The sequence below is a fragment of the Ochotona princeps genome, chromosome 1 (genome assembly GCF_030435755.1).
Source record: "Ochotona princeps isolate mOchPri1 chromosome 1, mOchPri1.hap1, whole genome shotgun sequence".
Classification (NCBI taxonomy): Eukaryota; Metazoa; Chordata; class Mammalia; order Lagomorpha; family Ochotonidae; genus Ochotona; species Ochotona princeps.
In genome coordinates, this window is record NC_080832.1 from 164,387,120 (window position 1) to 164,412,546 (window position 25,427).

At 44.4% G+C, this 25,427-nt stretch overlaps 1 protein-coding gene across 1 annotated transcript; it reads left to right on the top strand.

Annotated features, from left to right (window-relative positions):
• Window positions 1–5,399: 5,399 nt before the first annotated feature.
• On the top strand, window positions 5,400–24,786 carry LOC101524448 (probable small intestine urate exporter). The gene is made up of 11 exons (XM_036493824.2): window positions 5,400–5,550; window positions 10,895–11,085; window positions 11,744–11,977; window positions 12,061–12,148; window positions 12,561–12,647; window positions 15,103–15,221; window positions 15,343–15,504; window positions 21,674–21,806; window positions 21,888–22,035; window positions 22,846–22,936; window positions 24,577–24,786. Exons 1-11 carry the CDS (start codon window positions 5,460–5,462, stop codon window positions 24,709–24,711), a joined length of 1,479 nt encoding a protein of 492 aa, XP_036349717.2. The 5' UTR covers window positions 5,400–5,459; the 3' UTR covers window positions 24,712–24,786.
• Window positions 24,787–25,427: the final 641 nt, after the last annotated feature.

Here is a 25,427-nt window from a genome sequence, read left to right on the forward strand (position 1 = left end):
GTTGAATCCCACTTCTGTGTTGGATCCAAATTCCTTTTAATGTGTGTACATATGCACACACACACACACACACACACACACACACACAGCAAGTCAGCCAGTGATGGCTCAAGTGCTTGGGTCCCTACCGCTGACAAGGGATGCCTGGATTGAGTTCCTGGGTTTCTGGTCATGGCTTGTGGCTATGGTGGGCATATGGGCAGTGAGTCAGTAGGATGGCTGACCTCTGCTTATCTGTCTGGTTCTATGACTCTGCTGTTCAAGTAAAATGGAAATCAGAGAACAAAACAAATCTTAAATGAGCTTTATTCCTGCTGGACACCAGGGAAGATGGTGAGTCTGAAGTATGGGAAGGTTGAATGAGCTGGATTTGCTTGTCACTCAAAACAATAAAGCCAGGTTAAACATTGAACCATTATGCCAATAAATTCCTCCTGGCTGGCATCATAAGGGCTAAAGGTTTGGGATACTCGTTCACTCGTTAGACATCTGAGTAAAGTGGAGAGATCTTCATTGGAAAATCTGGGATCCTGCCCCTCTACATCCTCAGGTTAGCTTTCAAACTTTTACCCTTAATATTCTGCTTTAGAATTGGCGCTGGCGAGGAATGGGTTCTTTGCCTCTTAGAAAGGGACCAAATGTGTTGCTTGGGGGTTGAGATTGTGAGACAGGCGGGGAGGGGCACAGACTGCATCACTCCTCAGATGAAAAGCAGGAGGATTCCTGACTTTTCCTAAAAGTAGCATGAACCTTGGAACACAGGGGGAGGAATTCTCCCCAAAAGTATAGTGAAGGGGGTGGGGGTTGAATTATCTGAAGCATCTGGAGATTGACTAGTCATAATGTTAAGGAACAGTGTAACCCAAACATTAAAACTAGATGATGTATAATGTAAGATTCATATTTCAGGCTGTTTCTCATTTCAGGCTGTTTCAGGTAATCAGGGGAGATTACCTGAATTTTAAAAAAGATGTTTACTGAGTGTATATTAAAACAGTAAGTGCAAACATTGAATTGAATTGGAGTTCCACAAGGCATAAAAATATCAAATGAATCAACTTTGATCATATTCAATAAATTTTTTAAAAGATTCACTTATTTGAGTTACACAGAGAGGAGCAGCAGGAGAGAGAAAGAGAGAGAGGGAGGAAAGGAGGAAAAGAGAGAGAGACACACACAGAGAGACATCTTCTCTGTTGGTTCAGTACCCACGTGGCCGCAACAGCTGGGCTGGACCAGGTTGAAGCCAGCAGGCTGGGGCATCTTCTGGATGCCCCACAAGGGTGCAGGGGCCCAGGCACTGGGCTGTCTTCTGCTTTCTGAGGTACATAATCAGGGAGCTGCATCAGGAGTGGTCTGGAACCCATGTCCATATAAGATGCTGGCACTGCAATAGGTGGCTTTACTTTCTACACCACAATGCCAGCTCTACATCCGATGGACTTATGTCAGAGGGAAAAATCAAGACACAAGAAATCTGACTTTAGGAAGGAGTTCATGATGATGAATTAGGACCAGGTGTGGGAGCTGTAGTATCCAGCAGCTGTTTATCAAGAGGAGGCTGCCAGAGGTGGCCCTTGGCTCTTGATGGCTCAGCACAGCATTGGAAGGTAAAGTTTCACCCTACCTGGAACTGATGACTGGCTGGGAACAGGGATGCTTTGATCCGGAAGAAAGACATACAGATAGCCATGACAAGGAATACACGTGGGAAACTAGCTGACAAGAATACTGGCCCCGTTTCTTTGCAGTTCTTATTTAGCTGACCTCGAAGAAGATAGATAAGGCTGATGACTCCCGAAGTTTCTACTGCTTCTTAGGTCACCTGGACTAACTTCCACTGCAAAACCCCTCAAAGACATCCCACTCACCCTCTTGCCCTGCTGCTGCTTTGACCTCACTGCCATTTTCAGCTCAGCTATAACTTCCTGTGAACGTGAACAGGTGACGGAGTTGGACTGTTGGACCAAGGCAAGCAGTAGCCCTCCTTTCCTAAAGCTGGTGACTCAGTCAGTGCTGCTCCTGGGTGTTCTTCACAGCAAATGCCATTCTTCCATGTTGCTTCTCACGGTGCTTGCCTCCTGGGGCGTGACCACAAGGACATGAGTCTCTCTGAGTCGCTCATGTCTGCATCCCTTGCCTTTAACACCCTCTCCTGCCTTCACCTTCCAGAGTCCGTTTCCACTGCTCTCACTGGCTCCAGGAAAGTCATTGTGTCTGGTTACTGCACTGCCCAGCACTTCTCTTGTAACAACAGTCACATGTGGCTTAATCCTGGAGAGCAGTGCTCAGAGACACATTGGCTACTGTGTGAACTCCACAGTGTGCACTTCCACAAGCTAAGATGGCCACATCACCAGGCCGTACAACGCAATGGGACCACTGTCGTGTCTGTACTCTCTTATGTGACACACCGTTACATGGAGGTGGGTGTGGGGGTACCAAGTTACTCAGAACTAAGCCATCGGGCCTTCAGGAGAAAGAGCTGTGAAAACGGAGCATCGCATTCATTAAGGCAGTCACATGTTTACAGAACCTCTCAATGAACTGGTGGTCATTGAGCCCAGTGTGGGTGCTTTGGAAGGCACTGAGCCAAAAATGTTTGTTGGCAAGTTTATGTACTAGTGGTCATTGAACCCAGCTGTGGGTGCCCTGGAAGGCACTGAACTGATCCAATTCCTAGGGCAAATGGGTTCCTTTGCAAGTTTACAACTGATTCTTATAACTGATACCATCCTTTTAATTTCAACAACCATCCTGAGATATGGAAATAAACAAATTATTCTACAGCAGAAAATCCACTTCCTCCATTGTACCAGTCTCTTCCTTTGAAGATTTGTCTGATTTTTTTTTTTTTTTGGAAGATTTACAGAGGAGAGACAGAAAGATCTTCCATCCACTGGTTCACTCCCCAAATGGCTACAATAGCTGGAGCTGAACCAATCTGAAGCCAGGATCCAGGAGCTTCTTCAAGGTCTGCCATACAGGTACAGGGTCCCCCTAGATGGGAAGTGGAGCAGCTGGGACAGGAACTGGTGCCCATATAGGATTCCAGAGTTTGCAGGGAGAAGGTTAGCCAATTGAGCCATTGTGCCAGCCTCAATTTCCTTCTCAGAGTTAAAAGACCACTCTAGGGCCCAGCAAGGAAGCTTAGTGGCTAAAGTCCTCATCTTGCAAGTGCTGGGATCCCATATAGGTGCTGGTTCTAATCCTGGCTGCTCCACTTCCCACCCAGCTCCCTGCTTGTGGCCTAGGAAAGCAGTGGAGGACGGCCCAAAGCCTTGGGATCCTGCACCTGTGTGTGACACTCAGAAGAGGCTCCTGGCTCCTGGCTCCTGGCTTCGGCTTCACTTAGATTGAAATGTACCATTTGAGGAGTGAACCAATGGATAGAAGATCTCTCTCTCTGCCCTTTCTCTGACATGCTTTCAAGTAAATAGATATTTAAAAATAAATGAACAGACTGAAAGTTGAATTAAAATCCAAAGCAATGTCCATTGTTGGAATAGAGTGGTCTTCTTTTTTAAAAATTTATTTTTATTGGAAATTCAGATATACAAAGAGGAGAGACAGAGAGGAAGATTTTCTACCGCTGATTCACTCTCAGAGGGGTCACAATGGCTGGAGCTGAGCCAAGCCGAAGCCAGGAGCCAGGAACTGCATCCCCTGGTCTTGCACGTGGGCGACAGGGACCCTTGAGTCTCTCTGACATTGGATGCTGGCATCGTTAAGTGCCAATGCTGACTCCATTGGGAAGGATTTCAAAGGGTCGTAGATTGGACTGCTGGGGGAGGTATCAGAACATTCCAGCATCTTGTGATACCCTGCTCCGTGGCCTCAAGCCAACACTTCCTGCCTCATGCTTTTACATTGTGAGGCATGATTCACCTTCACACACACACAGTCACCTTCACACACACACACACAGCATAGATGCACAGACATAAGAATTCACACACATGCACGCACGTACACACACCCGTGCACCCCACCTCGGAGGACAAGCACTCTGAGTGGTCACCCTGCAGGGATCCCCCCGGCACTTGCCTTGAGCACTGGCAGAATTGAGAGCAGAGTAAACCAAACCAGCAACTTCCTCTCAGCCTTTTTTTCTTGGCTCTGCCTCCAGCCTCCTGGTGCCTCCTCAATTGCTCTCCGGTGCTTTCTCTCATTACTCTGCATTGGATGTGACACCTTTTTCCCTTCACCAGATATGTGTGTGTTCAGCCAAACTGGAACTAAAAGTCGCGCAAATGGCAGGAACCTGGGCGCTTGGGTCAGGATCCACTACCTTCCCATGTGCGGTAGCAGGATGTGGAGTCAGAAGTGGCGCAGCCTGAACGCCTCCGGGCGCTCTCATACTCATCCCGTTCCAGCTAATACAAGGCAAAGTGATGAGCAGGAGAGACAGAGAGCGATCTTGTGCCTTCCGATCACCCCCCAATGCGCGCGATGGTGTGTGCTCGACGGTGAAGCAGAGCGCATCTTCCTGTGCTGATTCTACATTGATATTGATATCATTTTCTGATGGTTCTGCACTTTTTATGAATTTTTCTACATTTTGGCTTCTTGTTATCTTGAAGTTTTTAAAATACCACTGCTTAGGACCCGGCAGCACCGTATCCTAGCGGCTAAAGTCCTCGCCTTGAACACACTGGGATCCCATATGGGCGCCAGTTCTAATCCCGGCAGCTCCACTTCACATCCAGCTCCCTGCTTGTGGCCTGGAAAAGCAGTGGAGGACGGCCCAGAGATTTGGGACCCTGCACCCGCGTGGGAGTCCCGGAAGAGGTTCCAGGTTCCCGGCTTCGGATCGGCTTAGCACCAGCTGTTGCACTCACTTGGGGAGTGAATCATCGGACGGAAGATCTTCCTCTCTGTCTCTCCTCCTCTCTGTATATCTGACTTTGTAATAAAAATAAATAAATCTTTAAAAAAAATACCACTGCTTACCTGATATGTTGTAATGAACTTCTCCCTATTTTAAAACTATTTTGTTTATTTAATTATTTAAGAGACAGGGGGAGAGAGAGGCATTTCTTTACAGTTTTTCTGGTAGTTTAATCTATAGGAACTTTCCTGATGAAAGCTTTGTGATTTTCATGCTCAGTTGATACTAATATTCATTTTGAGACACAGAAACGCAGAACTAGAGGAGTCTTGCTTCATGAAGGCAATACAGACCAACCCCTCTTGTTGCAGAGAGGCATGGACTGAAACCCAAGGTCGCAGTAACCATCGCAGGCCACACATTGATCAGCCGGGGTGACAAATTGGATTTCTTGAATCCTAATCTAGCGTTTTCTCCAACAAAGAGCGTATCCTCCTAATTCTTAGAAAGAAGAATTGGGACAATGTCATCTGAGATCTAGGGCATGTTTCTCTTTATATTTGCTTTTACACTTTTAAAATTATCATCTCAGTAGGTAAATGCCAGTCCCTGGGAAGAGAGGACCAGCATGTGTGCTAAAGCGGACGTGAAGCCCACAGTGGGAGGTATCTCTAATGAGAGCAATTTATTCACGACCCCAGAGCAGTCCGCCAGGAAAGGTAAGATCATGCAGAAAACTCTGGTTGTGGTTAAAGCTGGGCTCATCACGGCCTCCCTTTGTGCAGTGCAGCTTTTTACAGAAGATATAGAAGGTGATTTAAAGTCCAGAACATGTCCCCCGAAAGCCCTCTGCTCATGTTACACCCAATCTGCATCAGAAAGAGCAGGGCTTTCTTCTCAACCAAATCATAGAAGTTGCCCTTTCGTCTCAGCTGCTAAAGACATGTGTTCTTGTCTATCATCAGCCATAGAAAATTACAAAAGATCTTATTTCACCTTAAATCCAATTCTTAATGACTTTAAGCATACTGTTCTTTTAATTTCTTTGGGATGTAGCATTTTCAAAAGATCATGCCTTTCAAAAGAGAAGCACTAACCAAACTTTGAAAATAGTCAATATCACAGATGTTGGGAAGTGCGCAGATCTTTGAGGAAGAAGTGTTCTGATTTCATCCACCGAAGAAGTCAGAAGACACGCATGCCCACATGCGTTTTGCAATGAATCACCACTTGACCCAGGAGGGAAAATGTTCCAGTGGCCTCAGTTCAAAGTGTCATCCATTGCTAAGGGTTCTAGAGGCCACTTTCTCTGTTTTCCCATCTTAAAAATAGGTTGCTAGTGATATAGGATTGGTTACTTAATAGCAGCAAGTTGATGCTGGTACAAAATGAGTTGAAATACAAACACATAGAACAGCAATTCATGTAATAAACCCCCTCTAAACATCAGCTATTGCTGATAACACTCATGCCACACCTCTCACACTACCACTCTTCAATCTACTCTCTAGCATGCTCATTTACGTTTGATCTGAGATGGGACTCAGAGGCGGCTTCTCTGGCTTCTGCCACAGTCTTGAAGGGCATCTGCCCCACCGTTCTGCTCAGTATTCTGGGGACCACCCCAGGAACTTCAGCTAAATCATGCGACATCTTTGTAAGCAACTTTTCTAATGCCTGTTGTTAAAAAATGGCACTATGCTGAAAAGTCAAACTTTGAGGCGGGGACACAGTATTACCCCCATCAATAAGCAGGACCCCAGCGGCTCCTCAAAACCTCCTGAGGTTATTCTGTTGCATCTCCAGGTGTTGCATACAAGTACACAGGAATACACACCTTGCTGATAGTCTCATTAGTTCATTATTCCTATCTCTTTCTAGTCCTTGCCCTCTTGCCACTCTCCACATCAGACGGCCACACACTGGTTCCCAAAGCACTGTTGGGACCTTCTCAGGGAATCAGGGTCCTCGCTGGCTGTTTAATGCTGCTGTTCCTGAGGCCCCGAGAGAGCTGAATGTGGAGGAATGACCCCTCCCTCTAGATACGCATCACCTGGCTACACCATGAAAGTATTTGTGACATCATGTTCCAGAGACCCTTAGGGACAATAACTGAGCCCTTGGGCTTTGTAAAAGATTGATGGCATTTGTATGGGGACTGGTTAAAAATTCTTGAGGCTGACTGCCATTCCCCGAGGGACCATGAGCTTCTTTGTCTAGGTTCAAACAACCAACCCAACGAAGAAGTTATCCTATAGAGACTGGAAGATTCCATAGATGTTGGAAAGCTGCAGAGGTCCAGTCAGGTTGGCTACCTTTAGGATATCAAGGAGAGCACATGAGAGGCTCCTAAAGGGGATAGCTTTTAGGAGGGTGTGCTGATGTCACAGGCAAATATGCCATGTGCACCCTTGATGATCTGAACTCGGGTGCCAGCAACTGCCTGGGAAGCAAAGGGAGGTCTCCTGTCTTCAGGTTTCTGCACTGCGCAGGATTCAAATTCTTGCTGGAGTTTAATGGAATCCTACTTACACAGCGATCGAGCTGAGCAGTGGACCTACATGGAATTGGCCCCTCTGACACTATGTGGGCCATGGCAATAGAGGTGGTACAGAGAAGTTTCAGGGGAAGCTTCCTTCCTTATTTATTTAGAATATAGTCATGTGTGGACGGTTTGAAGCAGTTCCTGGAGGAAGTTCCCACCAGCCCTATCTCCAATTCACAGCAGCCAGATCTCAGACCCAGAACAATGAAGAAACAAAGCTAAGTCAGCCCAGAAGACAGGCAGCCCCAGGCTTGTGACCAGAGCCACCAGCAGGGAAATGGAAGGCCTTCTTTATATCTAAATGAGGAGAGCAGTAATGTCACCACAGCACCACAGTTGGAACCGGAAAGAGCAAGAGGTGGAATTACAACCACAAAGTCAAATCAGGGACATGGACCCAAACCTTGGGGAAAGTCATGGAGAATTCAGAAAATTCAACCTAATGAGTGTGAAAATGGGAGGAAAGCAAAGGTTGCACAAGATAAATAAAAGCTAGTGAATTTTGCATCCGAGTCACTGAGTCTACAACTTTGAGATCAGTGTGTGAAGGAACAAAATAGACAGCTTAAATGCAGAAAATACAGTGGGCTCAAATCACAGAAGAAACTGAGATGAAAATCACACACATGAGATGGTTCCTTAATAAAGAACATGTCACTCATGGCAGTGAAACAACAAACTGGCAGTCAAGTAGGCAGGCAGAGATCAGTCATGACAAAATAAGAGCAACAAGATTTAAAACATATGCTAATGATGAGGAAACATAAAGGAAAATTTTTCTATGAATTATCTATAATTATATAAAGCTAATTAAATTATATGACAATGTAATTACATGTAATTTAATAATTAAATATGTGATAATATTTAGTTCCAATGTAGTTTTCTAGAAAATGTAAATGTTTTTCATTTCTTTTTTTTTAAATTTCACTTCTTTTTATGATTATCATTTTATGATGCAGTTCCATAGGCTCTTGGATTTCTCTTATCCCCTCTCCAATTCTGTCTCCCCTCACCGAGTTCCTCTGTATCATTACTATAGTATAGTTCTTCATACACAGTCATATGTCCATCATTGAGGGCATGGACAGTGGCAGAGAGTCCAGCATCCTACTGTAAAGATATAATAAACAGTGTCATTGGGAGTCCATCTTTGTCTGGAAGTAGAGATGCATACTGCATTGTATCCTCACATCTGGATATGATAGTCTCCATTACACAATTACTGTACATCCCCTTAAATGAAAAGCCACAAAACAAAATCAACAACAGGAAGAAAAGTAAAAATTTACAATGCTGTGAAGTTAAATAAAATACTACTAGATATGATAGTCTCCATTACACAGCTACTATACATCCCATTAAATGAAAAGTCACAAAACAAAATCAACAACAGGAAGAAAAAAATAGAAATTAACAACAAGATGAAATTAAATAACATGCTACTAAATGACTAATGTGTCTCTGAAGAAATGAAAAAGAAGATCAAGAACCTTCTTGAAGGAAATGATGCTTCTGTATGATCAATGAGTCAGTGAAGAATTTTTTTAAAAAAATTTATTATTATTGGAAAGCCGGATATACAGAGAGGAGGAGAGACAGAGAGGAAGATCCTCCATCTGATGTTTCACTCCCCAAGTGAGCCTCAACGGGCCGGTGCGCGCCGATCCGAAGCCGGGAACCAGGAACCTCTTCCAGGTCTCCCACACGGGTGCAGTGTCCCAAAGGTTTGGGCCGTCCTCGACTGCTTTCCCAGGCCACAAGCAGGGAGCTGGATGGGAAGTGGAGCTGCCGGGATTAGAACCGGCGCCCATATGGGATCCCAGGGCTTTCAAGGCGAGGACTTAAGCCGCTAGGCCATGCCGACAGGCCCTGAGTCAGTGAAGAATTTAATCAGAAGCAAGTGCTTTGGAGTGATGAAACTAACAAAAAAATCAAAATCCATAAAATACAGTTTCTGCTGATCTTTGTTGGTAAAATATGTCTCCTGTAGGCAACAAATAGATGCGTTTTGTTTTTTAATCCAGTGTACTAATCCATGTCATTTGATTGATGAGTTCAAGCCATTTACAAAAATACATTTTAGCAATGAGTTTTTCATTGATTTAGTCTTCTGTTGTTATTTTACTGGGATATTCTTCACATTTTTCTTTGGTTTTGGTGGGTGCTATTCCTCTTCTCTGTGAAGAGAACATCTTTAAGTATCCCATGTAGGGCAGGTTTGGAAGAGGTATATTCTTTTTTTTTTTTTTAAGAATTTTTGTATTACAAAGTCAGATGTACAGAGAGGAGGAGAGACAGAGAGGAAGATCTTCCGTCTGATGATTCACTCCCCAAGTAACTGCAACGGTCGGTGCTGCGCCGATTCAAAGCCGGGAACCAGGAGCTCTTCCGGGACTCCCATGTGGGTGCAGGGTCCCAGTACTCTAGGCCGTCCTCCACTGCTTTCCCAGGCCACAGGCAGGGAGCTGGATGGGAAGTGGAGCTGCCGGGATTAGAACCGGTGCCCATATGGGATCCCAGAGTGTTCAAGGTGAGGACTTTAGCCGCTAGGCCATGCTGCCGGGCCTGAGGTATATTCTTTAAACTTTTCTTCACTGTGCAAGAATTTCATTTCATTTTCAAAGACAAAGGAAAGTTTCACTGGGTACGTTATCCCAGGCAGACAATTTTTTGCTTTTAGAATCTGGAATATGTCACTCCATTCCCTTCTGGCCTGTAGAGCTTCCTGTGAGAGGTCTCCTGTGAGTTTAGTTGGCATTCCTTTATATGTTAGCTGATTTTTTTTCACTTGCACTCGTAGAGTTCAGCACCCCTGGATTTCAACCAAAAGTCAATTTCTGGAACTCAGCAAGAATATTTCACACAGAATGATGCAGTGTTGGTCCCTCTTAGTGGGATCCAGGACAGTGAGCACATGCCCCATCTATGATGCCCCATTCTCCGGAGGGACAGACCAACCCTGCCAGCTTCCTCAGTCACAAGCAAGACTCCAGAGCTTGAGGACGCATTGGCACACTGTGTGCAAGCTTAGCTGGAAGGATTATGACAAAGCTGAAATACTTTCAACTCCAGCCTGTCTTTCAAAATTCATCTCCAATCCTCTACCAAGTTAAATCAATGTGGGTTTTATCCCAGCTGCCCCAAGCAAGGCACCCGAGGACCATTCCCAATGATTTTCTCTCTCTTTCTCTGCCCCTGGCCAAGTCCTTGATCAGTTCCTTCCTATTCCCATCCTCGTCAGTTTACCCCACGATCCCACCTGGAAAGCAATTTCATTTATGCTTGCTTTGGCCGATGGGGCGTGGGTTCTGTTGAACAGTGCTTGGGAGAGGGCTCCTACCTCATCTCCAGGGAGCTGGTCCAAGGGGAGTAATATCTGTATGTGTGTGTGTGTGTGTGTGTGTGTGTGTGTGTGTTTCTGGTACACACAAAATTACCAGCCTTCTCCCTTTCTGAACTTACGTGGGATCAGGGAAATCATCCTGACGGAGACTTTGTGTGTCTTCTCCTCTCAGGCTTTTGTTCAGTCCGACACGGGCTGGCCTTCGTCTTGCATATCTGTAACTTCTCAATATACACCCAACAAATGAATCTGAGCATTGCCATCACAGCCATGGTGAACCACACAGCCCTGCAGAGCCAGCCCAATGTCTCCATCTACTCCCAGGACGACTGGAATGCAACTCAGGAGGAATCCCAGGCCATAGTAAGTTTGGAGAGACAGAGGGCCCTTTCTCTGATTCATAATAACTTGATGGAAAGGAACGTTTTATAAGAGAGTGTGATTCATTTCACTGCAAATATTTATTAAGCATAAATTATGTGTCAGGAGCAATGTGAGAACATAACAGACAATCTAAGGGAGTAACAACCCAACTTGGGACCTATGATTGTAACCAGGGACTCTGAGGGAGGGAAACAGGCCACTTAGTGGACATACATTTTGATTCTATAATGACGAACATCACTCCATCTGGATCTCATGCATGGTGGTAAGGGCCCAGCATGTTGGCCGGGCAGCTGGAATTGCAGAGTGTCCTCAGACCCAGGCATTTCAACATGGAATGCAGCTCTCACGCGAGACATCTGAGTCATTACACCAAAGGCCTGCCTCCAGCAACGCCTTCTTTTTTTAAAGACACTCTGTATTTCAGTCTCTGTTACATTTCAATTGGATGGTTGACTTTTGTCAGACACTGAAAAAGGTTGTGCCTACATTTGTCTGTTTAAATGCAGCTGAGTAGAGGAGTTGAAGAGAACTAGAAAGACCCTCACTGCATCTTTCCTTCTGTCCCTCAAGTCCTCACAATGAAAGTCATCAGCTCTCCAGCCAAAGACAGACAGTGAGCTTCTCTGTTGTCTAGGCCCCAGCATACGCCTGGAACCCTGAAACCCAGGGCATCATCCTCAGCTCCCTCAACTACGGCTCGTTCGTGGCTCCACTTCCCAGTGGCTACGTGGCTGGAGTGTTTGGAGCCAAGTACGTGGTTGGTGCTGGCTTGGTTATTTCCTCGGTCCTGACCCTCCTCATCCCATTGTCAGCTGATGCTGGAGTGGCTGCACTCATTGTCGTCCGCGTCATTCAAGGCATAGCCCAGGTACCAAGATATTATCCATGTACACATGCAATATAGGTTCCAGAATGATCTCATATGTCTGAGAATGGGATGTCCCCTTCCAGGTCACGGTTTTGACAGGTCAGTATTCCATTTGGGTCAAATGGGCTCCCCCGCTGGAGAGGAGTCAGCTCATCAGCATTGCTGCATCAGGTAATCGACTCCTTGTGCCCACCTAACGCCCACTGTCCAAGAGATTGCATGCAGCGCTCCTCAGAAGGACCCACATCTTCCATCCCAGCCCTGTTGTCTTGATAGTACTTGCTGAAAGCCTGGCTCACAATGGAATGCTTACTGTATACCAGAGATTCTTGGTTTTTACAAATATTGATTTTACTTTTATACTTGAGCTATATGAAACATAATCTCCATTTCACCCCCAAGGAAATTGAGTCACAAATGAACTCAGCTTGTTGAGGATCACAGAGCTGAGTGAGCCAAAACTGGGTTGAGACAGTGACCCTGAGGCTCACGCCTTCAGTGCTGCACAGCTCAGCTTCGTAGGAAGCATGCAGGTAACCAATACAAGTCCTTCGTCTAACCCATCCTTGCCTCTTCTGTTCAGGGGGGATGCTGGGATCCTTCCTGGTATTCATCATAGGCGGTCTCATTTGCCAGACCATTGGATGGCCTTATGTCTTCTACATCTTTGGTGAGTTTGCACCTTTTGAATCTCAGAATTTTATTTCATGAGACACAATGTTGAATGCAATTTCTGACATCCAAACTTGCCTATGGTTAGCCAAATCCTAATCGATACAGGTGTTTATACTACTAATGCTGGTCATGTCAGAGTTAATCATGATGTGAGTTGGATGTGTTGTAAAATGACACACGGAGTATCCTTAGGACTTTTAAAGGCATCAAAGCATTCCTTCCCCTTTCTAAACTGAAATGAAAGAACTCTAGGAAAATTTCTTTCAAAGAGACTGGAAATGTTATCTTGATGGGGCTATAGTGTTGAGCATAATTTTTTATATAACGCATTCTTTCAAATGTCTCGTATGACGACAACAACCAGCACATTGTATGCATGTGGCCTAATTGTAGGTTAAATAGTGGTTGGAGGATCCATCAGGGGAATTGCAGGACAGGGCAGATCGTGCGATGCTTAGGAGGGAAGATTCCACACAGAAAGATCCCAAGCCACTTGGAATGTTCCAGAAGCAATGTCTTCCCTTCATGGAATTCCAGCCGCTTCAGTGTGTCAGGACTACAAAGCCTAGCCTCCTACTTGCAAACTGCCTGATTCTCCAAGTTAAACTCTGCTTAACTTTTCATTAGGGCATTGTCTTCTTCGATCAATGGAATCTGTAGCATCAAGTTAATATATTCACCACAACAAAAGATCTTTGGAGATTGATGGCTATAGTGTATCAACCTTCAGAGATCAGAAAAATCATTCAAAGAGAATGCCTAACTGTGTCTAAGTGTTTGAGAACCAGTGAGAAGTACGCACAAAATATAAACTCATTAGGTAATTATTGAATTAATATTAATACCCTTCAATCCTAATGAACAACATTGCTAATTTTCATATCTAACTCTTCCCACTTGCTTAAGCTCTTTGATGGCAAAGAAAAAAATTAACAAGAAAAACAAACAAAAGAAAAAAGGAAAAAAGGAAAACACACATATATAATATACATATATATGTATATATATAAATATAAATATAAATAAATATATATATATATATATATATAGAGAGAGAGAGATAAAAGTTCCTGGATGACAAAACTGTGACTTTGCAGTGCTATATCCTTAAAAATTTAGCAAAATGGATTACTTCTGTCAAGAGTCTAAAAATGGAATTTAATAATTACTTATATATTTACTTAAAAGGAGATTTACAAGGAGAGCAAAACACACACATACACACACGTACACACACACATACACACACACATACATGCACACGCGCACACACACACACCACCAGAGAAGGTTCATTCCCCAAATGACCTCAATGGGTCAGACCCATTTTTTTTTCTTAATTAAAAAAACAGTTATTTATTGACACACAAAGTGAGCAAGGAAAGAGTGTTAAGAGAGCACTTTCATCTTCAGGACAAAGCCCTAAGCAAACATCCACTGCAGAACTCTGATGCCAACTGGCAGGGCACCAAACATCAATTGACCTTGGAGTTCCACAGACTGTATGTCTGTAGGTGGAGGCAAAGCCACTTGGTTGGCACTTCATAGGAAGATCTTTCAACCAGGTCTTCATCATATGGTATGTGCCACGAATCTCCAGTTGTTTGTTGGGAATCTTATGCTGCCTTTCCAGGCAAATTAGCAGGAAGTTGGATTGGAAGTGGAGCAGGAGGAATTTTGAACTGATGCTCACATGAGAGGCCAGTGTCACCGATGGCAGCTTAACCTGCCGGTCCAATTAAAACAGAGAATTCTGAGAAGTGTCATATTTCCACTCAAAGCTGATAACACTGCGTTTCTCAACAGTGTAATGGTTTATATGTTTAAGAAAATGTGTTTTCAGAGTATGAATCCCATTTTGTGTCTAGACATGAACTGGGTAATTAATTTTACATACTAAGGTTATGGCTTCGAACTCTCAGAGCTTCCAGGAAGGAAAGGGACGCCAATGGTTTTCGCAAGGGAAGAAACTGCACAAGCATGTCTAGTGGGAGGGCTTCGGATAGGTACTCGTGCTAGTGGGTATTTTCAAACAGCTGGGGCAGACGCAGTAAGAACCACTGACAGTTTGCTATGCTTTAAAGAGCACTTTAAAATAGTGGTTATTGACTCTCATTGTTCTGTGGCACAGCTGGGTGTCTCTGCATTGCTTTGGTCAATGGAATAGCTAGGGCATGTTACCCCCAAGACCAGAACATCCCAGAAAACAAATAAACAAACAGGGTACTTGTTCTTAATGCAGGAATTTGGGATATCTCATTGCATTGGCACAAGCAGGTAATAAGGATAAGGTCAAAGTCAAATGGAAGGGGAGTCTTTCTGTTTGTCATAGGGCTATAGAAAGGCTAATTGCAGGGAGGAGTAGAGTGTAGGGGCCATTCTTTTAACCTCAGGAATTGTCTCCAAGCAGAGGTTAGCTGAAGAACTCCAACGGGATCCTCTTTCTCCAGGTGGAATTGGCTGTGCCTGTTGTCTTCTCTGGTTTCCTCTTGCTTACAACGACCCTGAGAGTCACCCCTTTATCAGTGCTGATGAGAAGAGATATATCGCAGCATCACTGGCTCAGCAGGTACACAGGGCCCTCTCCTTCCACTTCCCTGTGGCTCTGTGTCTGCACATCTCACCGAAGAGAGCGTTGGAACAGAGCTCTTGTCTCTGCTGGAGGGATACTGATGGGTGCTTTCTTTCAGGATCGCTTGCCAGACTGGTCTCTTCCCATTAAAGCTATGATCACATCGCTGCCACTGTGGGCCATATTACTGTTTCATTTTTGTGAATACTGGACCTTGCAAATAGTGATGGCATACATGCCAACATACATCAGTTCTATGCTTCAAACCAACGTCAGAGATGTGAGTACAAAGACAGTTCATCTGGCTCTTCCGTTTCAATGTTTTGTTATACAGTTCTCTCTTTTATCCATGGTCACAGGATTGGGGCTTAGGCCAGGATCCCCAGGTGGGTAACGTAACCCAGGTAACTTGGTTCTGATTGCTCTTAACATGATCTACTATTGACTGGATCAAATTAGAGGAAGCCTAGCTCAGGTTGGTATTCATAGAATGTCATACTTCTATAAGACCGTACACAGATTTTACCTTTGTTTCAATCAGCATTTGGTTGCAGGATATTCCTCTGATGATATAACAACAAAAGATGAACAAAGGAAATTCTGCCTTTGAGAAAACTGATGAAAACCCATCAACAGCCTAAACTGAAAATAAGACATTATTAATAGGACATACAGGGAGCATCAACATGGCAGAATAGGGTAAGGACACATTTAAACAGACAGAGAAACATTAGCCAGTGTGAAGCAGAGAGGGCACAGGAAATAGGAGAGGACAGAACAGCAGAGGGGTGCCTGGAGGCTGACAGACACAGGAAAGCAGTGGACACAATGGTGTGGTGTTGCAGTGACTGATACCCCAGTGCCATCCAGCAAGCAGTGATCTGAACTGCATCAGCAGCCGGAACCCCACCAGCAACCAGGTGGGAAGAGATGTTCACCAGGAGCTCAGGAGGTAAACCCAGACAAAGAACTGCCCATTCTGCTGGTCTGTTTCATTTGACCAGGAGTAGAGATAGAGCTGCAGCTCCTAAACAGGTGGTGAAGGAACTGAGTGGATTTCACAGCCGAAACCCCCAACAGAGTCGAATTGGGTACCGTTCTGTGTAGGGAGTAAAAGGCTATGGGACAGGACTGCACATGCACTAAACTGGAAACGAACTCACTTCTGACACAGTGAATTGCAACAACAGGGCATCCTACAGGATCCACCCAAAATAGGTCAAGGTAAACCCTAGAGCTAACAGCCAATAGATCAAGAACTCCACATGTGGCGCATCAGGCACCATTTTGTACAGTGTGGCAAAGGCTTTGAGACTGCAGGGACAACAGTGAGCTGCTCACGTTCTGAGCTGGGATGAACTCATTAAGTCCAATGCATTGTACTGGCCACCACTCAGTGGAGGGAGTGGCACAAGTGACTGCAAACAAATAATAATATAGGGAAAAAGGGAGTGAGCTCATTTCTGACTCAATGAACTGCAATATCCTACAGGTTCCACCCAAGACAGGTCCGGGTAGCCCTCAGACCTGATAGCCAGCAGATCAAAAACTCTAGTAGTGGCACATCAAGCACCATTTCTTATGATGTGGCAAAGAATTTAAGACTGCAGAGGTAACAGTGAGCTGTGCATGCACTGAGCTTGACAAGAACTCACTGAGCTCAGTGCATTGCACTGATCCCACAGGAAAATAATACCAACTATGGCATTGCACAGTTCAAACTAGGTCCATTGGCCCTCTGATCTAACAGTGAGCAGGTTCCAGCAAAATCAACACCAACAACAACCTAGCTATATAAACTCCTGGTGTCTCTCTAACCCTGGGACCTACTTCAACAAGAAGTGGGAGAAGGGTTGTACAGACAAAAGTGTAGTCTCAACACTGTATCACAGGAGGAGGGGAGTGGTGAGCAAGAGCTGGGGCTATGGAGACCACGGTGAAAATCTAACATAAGAACCCAGACCTGGAACTCCCTGGAGGGAGTGGCACAAGTGACTGCAAACAAAGAACCACGTACCAACTGCATTAAGTAAAATGGAATTGTAGACCCGTGGGTGACACAGCTTAGAAACCTGCCCCAAGGAGATGAATCTGATAACTAGAAGTACAATGACCAGGAACAAAAGAGGAGACAAAGGCACAATGAATAGTACTAAAGAATCCCCTGTAATGGAGCAAAATCCTTTGCAAACCTCAGAGTTAACTGAAGAAGACATTGAGAAAATAGGAAATACAGAATTCAAAACACTTATAATAAAACTTTGTATCAACAATGAGAAGCACGTAAAGCAGGCATTCAAGGAATTCAAGGAATATGTCACACTGGAAATGAATCAAATGAAAGCTGATATATCACAACTTAAGAATACAGTAGAGCACATTAAAAGTACAACGGAGAGTCTCCAGAATAGAATGGAGGAGGCAGAAGAAAGAATCTAAAAATTAGAAGATATTTCCTGTCACCAGGGGGAAACAAACAAAAAGCTGGAAGCAGAGCTGGATCAGGCCAAAAAAAAAGTATTCAAGAATTGGAAGACACTATTAAAAGGCCAAATATAAGTCATGAGAGTTCCAGAAGGTGCAGAAAGAGGAGCTGGGTTTACAAGTGTATTTAATAAAATAATAAGGGGAAAATTCCCTAATCTGGAGAAAGAATTGGGAAACAATATCCAGGAGGGGCAGAGAACTCTCAACAGACCTGATCAAAAATGATCTTCACCAAGACACATGATTATCAAGCTCTCTTCAATTGAACATAAAGAAAAAGATCCTTAAATGTGCACATGAAAAACATCAACTGACATATAAAGAAATGCCAACTAAACTCACAGAAGGCCTCTCACAGGAAACTCTACAGGCTAGAAGAGAATGGAGTGACATATCCCAGATTCTAAAAGCAAAAGATTGTCGGCCTGGGATAACGTACCCAGCAAAACTTTCCTTTGTCTTTGAAAATGAAGTGAAATTCTTGCACAGTGAAGAAAAATTTAAAGAATATACCTCTTCCAAACCTGCCCTACAAATGATACTTAAAGATGTTCTGTCTTATACTCTGGTTTCTCTTCAGATCCTATAAATCTTTTGCCTTTTGCTAAAGATGATCTCTTTACATAGAAAAGGAATAGCACCCACCAAAACCAAAGAAAAATGTGAAGAACATCCCAGTAAAACAACAAGATTAAATCAATGAACATTCCATCGCTAAAATAACAGAACCAAATTACCACCCATTCATATTAACCCTGAATGTAAATGGCTTAAACTCATCAATCAAACCTTACAGATTAGTGGACTGGATTAAAAAACAAAGCCCATCTATTTGTTGCCTACAGGAGACACATCTCACCAATGAAGATCAGCGGAAACTCTATGGATTTTGATTTTTTTTGTTACATCTCTTCAAAACACATTCTCATTGAATTCTTCACTGACTCATAGATCATACAGTAGCATCATGTTCTTCAAGAAGGTTCTTGATCTTTTTCATTTCTTCAGAGACACATTAGTTATTCAGTATCATGTTATTTAACTTTTTGTTGTTGATTTTGTTTTGTAAAGCTTTTGATTTAATGGGATGTACAGTAACTGTACAATGGAGACTATCATATCTAGTAGTATTTTATTTAACTTCATGGCATTGTAAATTTCTATTTTTCTTCCTGTTGTTGATTTTGTATTGTGGTTTTTCATTTAAGGAGAATGTATAGTTACTGTAATGGAGACTATCATATCTAGGTGTGAGGATACAATGCAGTATGCATGTCTATTTCCAGATCAAAGATAGACTCCCAATGAAACTATTTACTATATTTTGACAATGGGATACCGCCATTGTCCGTGCCAGCAATGATGGACATTTGACTGCTTATTAAGAACTATTCTATAGTAATAACACAGGGGAACTTAGTGGTGGGTGAGGGGACTTGGGAAGAGGGCAAGGCAAATCCCAAGGTCTATGGAACTATATCCTAAAATGATCATAATAATAACAATAAAAGAAGTAAAATAAAAATTTAAAAATAGCACATAGAGTCCCAAATAGGACATACATAAAAATTATGGACATTTAAAATTAAACATTTTGTACCGTTCTCTGAATTCTCACAGAATGAACAGGTTTTCTGGTTGTTTAACAGGAGCCTTTTAACTTCTGCCACAGGGATGTCTTTTTTAAAGAAATTAATTGTTGTTTATTTGAAAAAAAAAGGTGACATTTACAAATTTACTTCCCAGATGGCTGCAATAGGTAGGGCTGGGCCAGGCTGAAGCTGGGACCCTATCCAGGGCTTCCATGTGGAGGAGGAGCCCAAGGACTTGACCCATCTTCTGCTGCTTTCTTTCCCAGATACACGAGAAGGAACTGGGTTGGAGGCAATGCAGCTGCGAATCAAGCCAGCACTCCACATCGCATGCCAGTGTTGCAAGTTGTAGCTTAACCTGCAGAAGACAAGTGGCAAAGAGGACATCAGATGGTGTGGTTGCTAGTGACAGACCACAAAGCCTGGGAATTGTTAACTATCTTCACCTCTGTAATCAAAATGTAGCATTTTACTGAGAGCTCCCCTATGCTGTGCTCAGAGGCTACCAGAAAGCTGACCTTCTCAATGGGGGGTCAGGAGCCAGTGGTCCTGAGATCAGAGAGCCTCAGAACAGAAAAGTGGTCCATTGTCTCCTACAGGGGTTCAGGGTCTCAGCCAGCGAGAAAACAAAATTCACCAACCAGGCACTCAGGGCAAGGCAAGACCAGAAAAGCCAGGTAATAGGGCTGGGTGATAGTTACCATGAACCTCACTGTATGGGCAAGTGATTTGTGTCTGGTGTGGGACCAGGAAGGAAACCCAAGATGAGGAGGAGAAAGATACGTGAGGCCCAAGGTCCTTGGACAAAGCCACATGAGCCTCGATGGCCTCAGCTACTCATGTGTAAAATGAATGATCCATTGAACCAGGTGAGGATGGCTCCTTTTAATGATGTGTTTGTATTCTACGCACGATGGTCCTCTGATCCTGGCAGATTTAAAATGTGAAGTTAGAGATGCAAATGATCTTAATAAAATTCAAAATTTCAAAACAATATTAAAAAGTGAGCTAGTGGAGGGCTGTTCAGTGGTGTGGAGGGTAAAGCCGTCATCTGCGGTGTGGACCTCCCCCAGGGGTGCTGGTTTGTCGTGTTCTGGCTGCTCCATTTCTAGCCCAGTTCCATGCTAATGTGCCAGGGAAAGTAGCAGAAGATGGATCATGTTTTGGGGTCTCTGTACCCACGTGGGCGACCTGGAAGAAGGCCCAGGCTCACGGCTTTGGTCTAGCACAATTCTGACCATCGTAGCAATTTGGGAAGAGAAGCAGCAGAGAGATTCATTTCACACTGTCCCTCCTGTGGTTCTGCTTTTCAAATGCATTCTTTAAAAAATACATCTTTAGAAAGTCAGTTGTGAAAAGCCCTACTCCCGTTCATATTTCTGATTGGTCCTGCTCTCTTGGCCGACTCTGTGAATAACTTTTTTAGATTCTGCATTTTATTTCCTTTTAAGAATGCAAGCACTCATGAATAGTCATGTTTATTTTTCCAGTTTTTATATAAAGCAGTATAGACTGCATATGCTGATGTGTTTTGTATGTGAGGACACCTCAAAACACAGACAGGTGTGTCATAAGAAAGCTATGTTTGGGTATAAGAAAGTATTTTTACATCACACTTACATTCTAATTCTATTCTCTACAACTTTTGGGATTCCAACCCACTCAGTTTTTGCCATTAAATATGTCATGAAGATCTTTTTGTATCCAATCACGAGACCCTTACGACAGGTGTTTGGGTTGCTGCTAGTTTTTGAGCAGTGCTGCAAGTGAAAACCTCATTCATTTCTCATGCATCAGCATTACTATGCCTATGAATAATTTTTTGCATATCAGATTGCTGAATCAAAGGCAGAATGCCCTATAGACTTGTACATTTATTGAGAATTGCACCTTTCTCTATGTATGTGTGTCTGAAGAGAGAGAGGAGAAGTTGTCACAGAGCATGCCAAAAATCTTGCAAATTTTTGCTAGCTTGGTCCATGAAAACTGATCTCTCTCTGTAGTGTTGTTTTGCTAGTGTTTCGTTATAAGTGAGTTTGTAATATTTGATGTTTAGGAGCCATTTATATCTGTTTTGGCTTAAGTTGTTTATCTCCTTTGACTGTTTCTCTGCTGGCTTTGATTTTTTAAACATCTATTTTCTGCTGAATCTTGGACTTCTATAGAGCCAACATTCACTTTTTTGGCAAGGTGAGCTATATGCATATGTTCCCTCAGGCACTAAAGTTACCCTAGCTCATTAGCCAGGATGTCCCATCACCAGAGCTTTCTATATAAAGGGAAGCCGGGGATGTGGTCAGCCCATCTGAGGTCAGCTGTGTCCTGGAGGGTGGGCATGGCACACCTGTTCACTTCATCCCTGGTCCTCAGAGTGGGATCCTGTCGGCACTGCCGTTTGTCGCTGGCTGGATCTGCATCATCCTGGGAGGTCTCTTGGCAGATTTTCTCCTCTCCAGAAAAATCCTCAGACTCATCACCATCAGGAAGCTCTTCACTGCTGTAGGTAAGGAGCGCGCTGGGCACAGGGGAGATCGGGAGCCACTCAGGCAGCCTGCCCTTCATTCTGTGTGTCCTTGCACCCCAGATGTCCTCGGCTCGTCGGCCGTCCTTGTGTCTCTGCACTGGGTCAGATCCAGCCAAGGTGCCACCATGGTCTTCTTGGTCCTGTCTGCTGTCTTCAGCAGCTTCAGCCAATCGGGAGCGCTTGTGAACTTCATGGACATTGCTCCTCGGTAGGGATCCCTTTGCCTCCTTCCAGGGGCTCACTGCGGGTCCAGTGACCCTCAATCTGACACCCAGGTAACTTGGGAGATGTACCACAAGCCACAGGAAATGTCAGCTCTGGTCCTAGTCGTAAACAATGCCTGCAGGGGACCTGGAGCTGGTCCGTCAGGGTGAACTTGGATGAGAAAGAAGACTTAAAAGGATGTAAAAGGAGAAGTTGGCAATTCTGCTCACAGCTCAGCTGCTGGAAACGCACACATCTCTCTTGAGGACTTGGGGCCAGAACAGTCATGAGAAACCACAGGGTTTTCGTATACATGAAGGACTAAGACAGGATCATAGCAGAAACCCTCGTCCCCACTGCAGGTGCTTGCAGAGTGGACTGAGATTCCAAACGTAGTTCCAGGGTCTTGGGCAGCAGCAAACATCACACTTCATCTTTGGGACAGGAACCGCTGAGACATGTGGTCTGTGATACCTTGGGCTCAGAAAGAAAATTTGTCATGCCACAGAAGTCCCTCTATGCTCCCATAGAAGCCTACAGAGGCAGGTTCAGTTGCAATAAACAAGCAAATCTATAAACCTGTGAAAACCATCAATCTGCACAAACAATAAACAATATCAGCCAATTAACATAGATTACCTCTCTCGGATGCCTCGCAGTCCAGCACAGGATTGAGCTCTTCACTGTTTAGTACAGTTTGTTCAAGTTGAACCAAGACTTGGTGCAATTACAGACATTCAGACCAACGGAAATCTGTCCCAAAGTGACCCTCTGCTTATGTGAGAACGTCCCTCTTCTTCCCCCTGCCCATCAGGTACACCAGCTTTCTCAAGGGGCTCTTTCAAATGTGTGTGAACATAGCTGGAGCCATCTCTCCCACCGTCTCTGGAGTCTTGCTCAGTCAGGTGAGAACATTACTCTGGTGAGTAGTCATAAGAAAAATAAAGCTAGAGGACACTTCGTAGAAATCAGATTAAGGGTAGTTCTGTTCTCTTTTCCATCTGGTTCAACTGCAAACTCAAGAATCAAACACTTGACACGCCCTCTTTCCCACCGTTGGCTCTACTTGGGAAGTCTCCCACGTGTGGAGTGAGGGGCAGTGCTCGGGGTTACACGTCTGTGCTTCCTGAGTTCTACAGGCTGAGATTTCCATGCTAAACACCAAAACTTCTAGCAGAACTCATGACACTGCTCCTATGGAAAGGGAGCACCCTGGTTTGCTGGGGACCAAGGGGCTTGCCAGGATTTAGACTTTTAGTGTTAAAATAATGAATTGGCAAAATGATTCTATCACTCTGCACAGAAACCCACGAATATTTACAGAATGAATCAGGCAAGATGCTGAGTGAGTATCAGGGTGTGCGAACAGTATTTTCTCATGTGTGGGCTAATGAGTGGTTGGTATAGATGTTCTTCCGAACAGTGTTTCTGTTTCTGCAATTGTATAAAATTCCAATCTAGAACCAAGTGTTTAACATAATCAAAAATCAACAAATTTGTTTGAGGACTTGAGCTTTTCCCAAGAATCTTATTAATGCAGATGTGAAGAAAGGTGTGTTTTACGCTCACTCATCACTCTTAAAGTGAATGTAGATGAACAAAAAAAAGGCTATTTTTGAAAGGCTATTAAAAAATGTTGATTCATTTGAAAGAAGAGATGAGGAGGGAGAGAAAGACAGAGAGAGAGACATACAGACCTCAGCTGTCTTCCTCCACCACTGTCCACAACAGCCATGGTTGGGCCAGGATTCAGGAGCTCCGTCTGGGTCTTCTCCGTGGAGGGCAGAAATTCAGCCCTTTGAGTCATTATCTACTGTATCCCAGGGGTGCATTAGCAGGCAGCTTAAATCAGGAGCAAAGCCAAGACCCTCGCCCAGGTCCCCTGAAGTGGGATTCAGACAGACCCGTGGGATCCTAACAACTGGACCAAATGCCAGTCCCAGAAATGGCATTTCTTTTTAGTAAAATGAGGTCTGTTCTCTTTTTTTGAAGCTCTCACTCCCTTTCTGTCATTGACTAACACGTTGTCAGGGAATTTATTGTTTGAAACACAAATTCTCACACTGCTCTCATTTCTTTCTTGTAATTTGCCAATCTCTTCATTACACATCCATTCATTCATGCGCCCGCTTCACTGGAATTGGGAAAGCAAAAGTTCCTTCTCTTATGAAACTTGTATGGCGGGAAAAGAAACCAATAGAAAACCAGTGAAGTAAGTGAAGTTTGTGGCACGTTGGATGGAGGTAGATGACAAGAAATCATGAGAACAGGGTACATCACGAGGTGGAATTTCAACTTAAATGAGGTCAAGGAAGGACTGCTTGAAAAGTCGCAATTCAGCAAAAGTTGGACAGGTGGGTTTCTGAGCCAGCAGCATTCCCATTGCTAGCCTACCAACCTCATTGGCAAAATCCAAGAGCCAGAAGGAGCCTGACGCTGTAGCAGGGCTGACGGAGGGGCAGTGAGCTCTGCAGCCAGAGCCTCTATGAACCAGGATAGATGGGAGTTTGGAGACTCTTTGTAACTTGGTGTTTCCTGTCTCTAGGATTCAGAACTGGGTTGGAGAAATGTTTTCTTCATTACAGCTGCCATTAACATAACCGGCCTGATCATCTACCTTATCTTTGGCCAAGCACACGAGCAGGACTGGGCTAAGGAAGAGACACTCACTCACTTCTGAGTGAACCAGATGAGAAGATCCTGGCCCTTGGTTGTTCCTGCTCACATGCTCCCCTTTGTGTTCACCCCATTGGTTCACTTAACCAGAACGGATCTCATTTGTAGCGTCTGCTGAGAGCCCGTGGCTCTGTAGCCCTGAAGGCTTGACATGCCGGGAGATTTTCAAGGAGTAGAAGAGGCTGTTACAATGAGTTCGTTTGTCTGAATTCCTGTGAGTTCTCTACTCTCTCCACTGTTACGCTGGTGAACACGCCAGGGGCCAGAGGGGCCAGAGGACACATTTCTCAACAGAGCAGAAGAGAAAGCTAGAACCACAGGAATGAAGAATAATAGAACATCCAGAAACAAACCCTCCAGGAAGGCTGTCATCAAAGAAGAATCTGGAACAGTGGGCAGCATCAGCAGGTGACATTGTGTCCCATCAAGTGAGAAGGGGATACAGGGCCCTTCTGAGACTTGGCGTAAGGAAGGCGCCTAAGAATGACCAAGAGGGACGGATGATAATGAATTTGTCAAGCCCGAAGCAGTAGCCTAGCAGCTAAAGGCCTCCCCTTGACCCACTGGGATCACATATGGGTGCCGGTTCTAATCCTGGCAGTCCTGTTTCCCATCCAGCTCCCTGCTTGTGGCCTGGGAAAGCAGTTGAGGATGGCCCAAAGCCTTGGGATCCTGCACCTGCCCGGGAGACCTGGAGGAGGCTCCAGGCGCCTGGTTTTG

Bases quoted from the DNA above. Each gene is read 5' to 3' on its own strand.
- LOC101524448 (XM_036493824.2), top strand. From the start codon at position 5,460: ATGTGTGCTAAAGCGGACGTGAAGCCCACAGTGGGAGGTATCTCTAAT. The intron at 11,086-11,743 runs GTAAGTTTGGAG...TCTGTTGTCTAG, and splicing joins AGGAGGAATCCCAGGCCATA to GCCCCAGCATACGCCTGGAA. The intron at 21,807-21,887 runs GTAAGGAGCGCG...CTTGCACCCCAG, and splicing joins GAAGCTCTTCACTGCTGTAG to ATGTCCTCGGCTCGTCGGCC.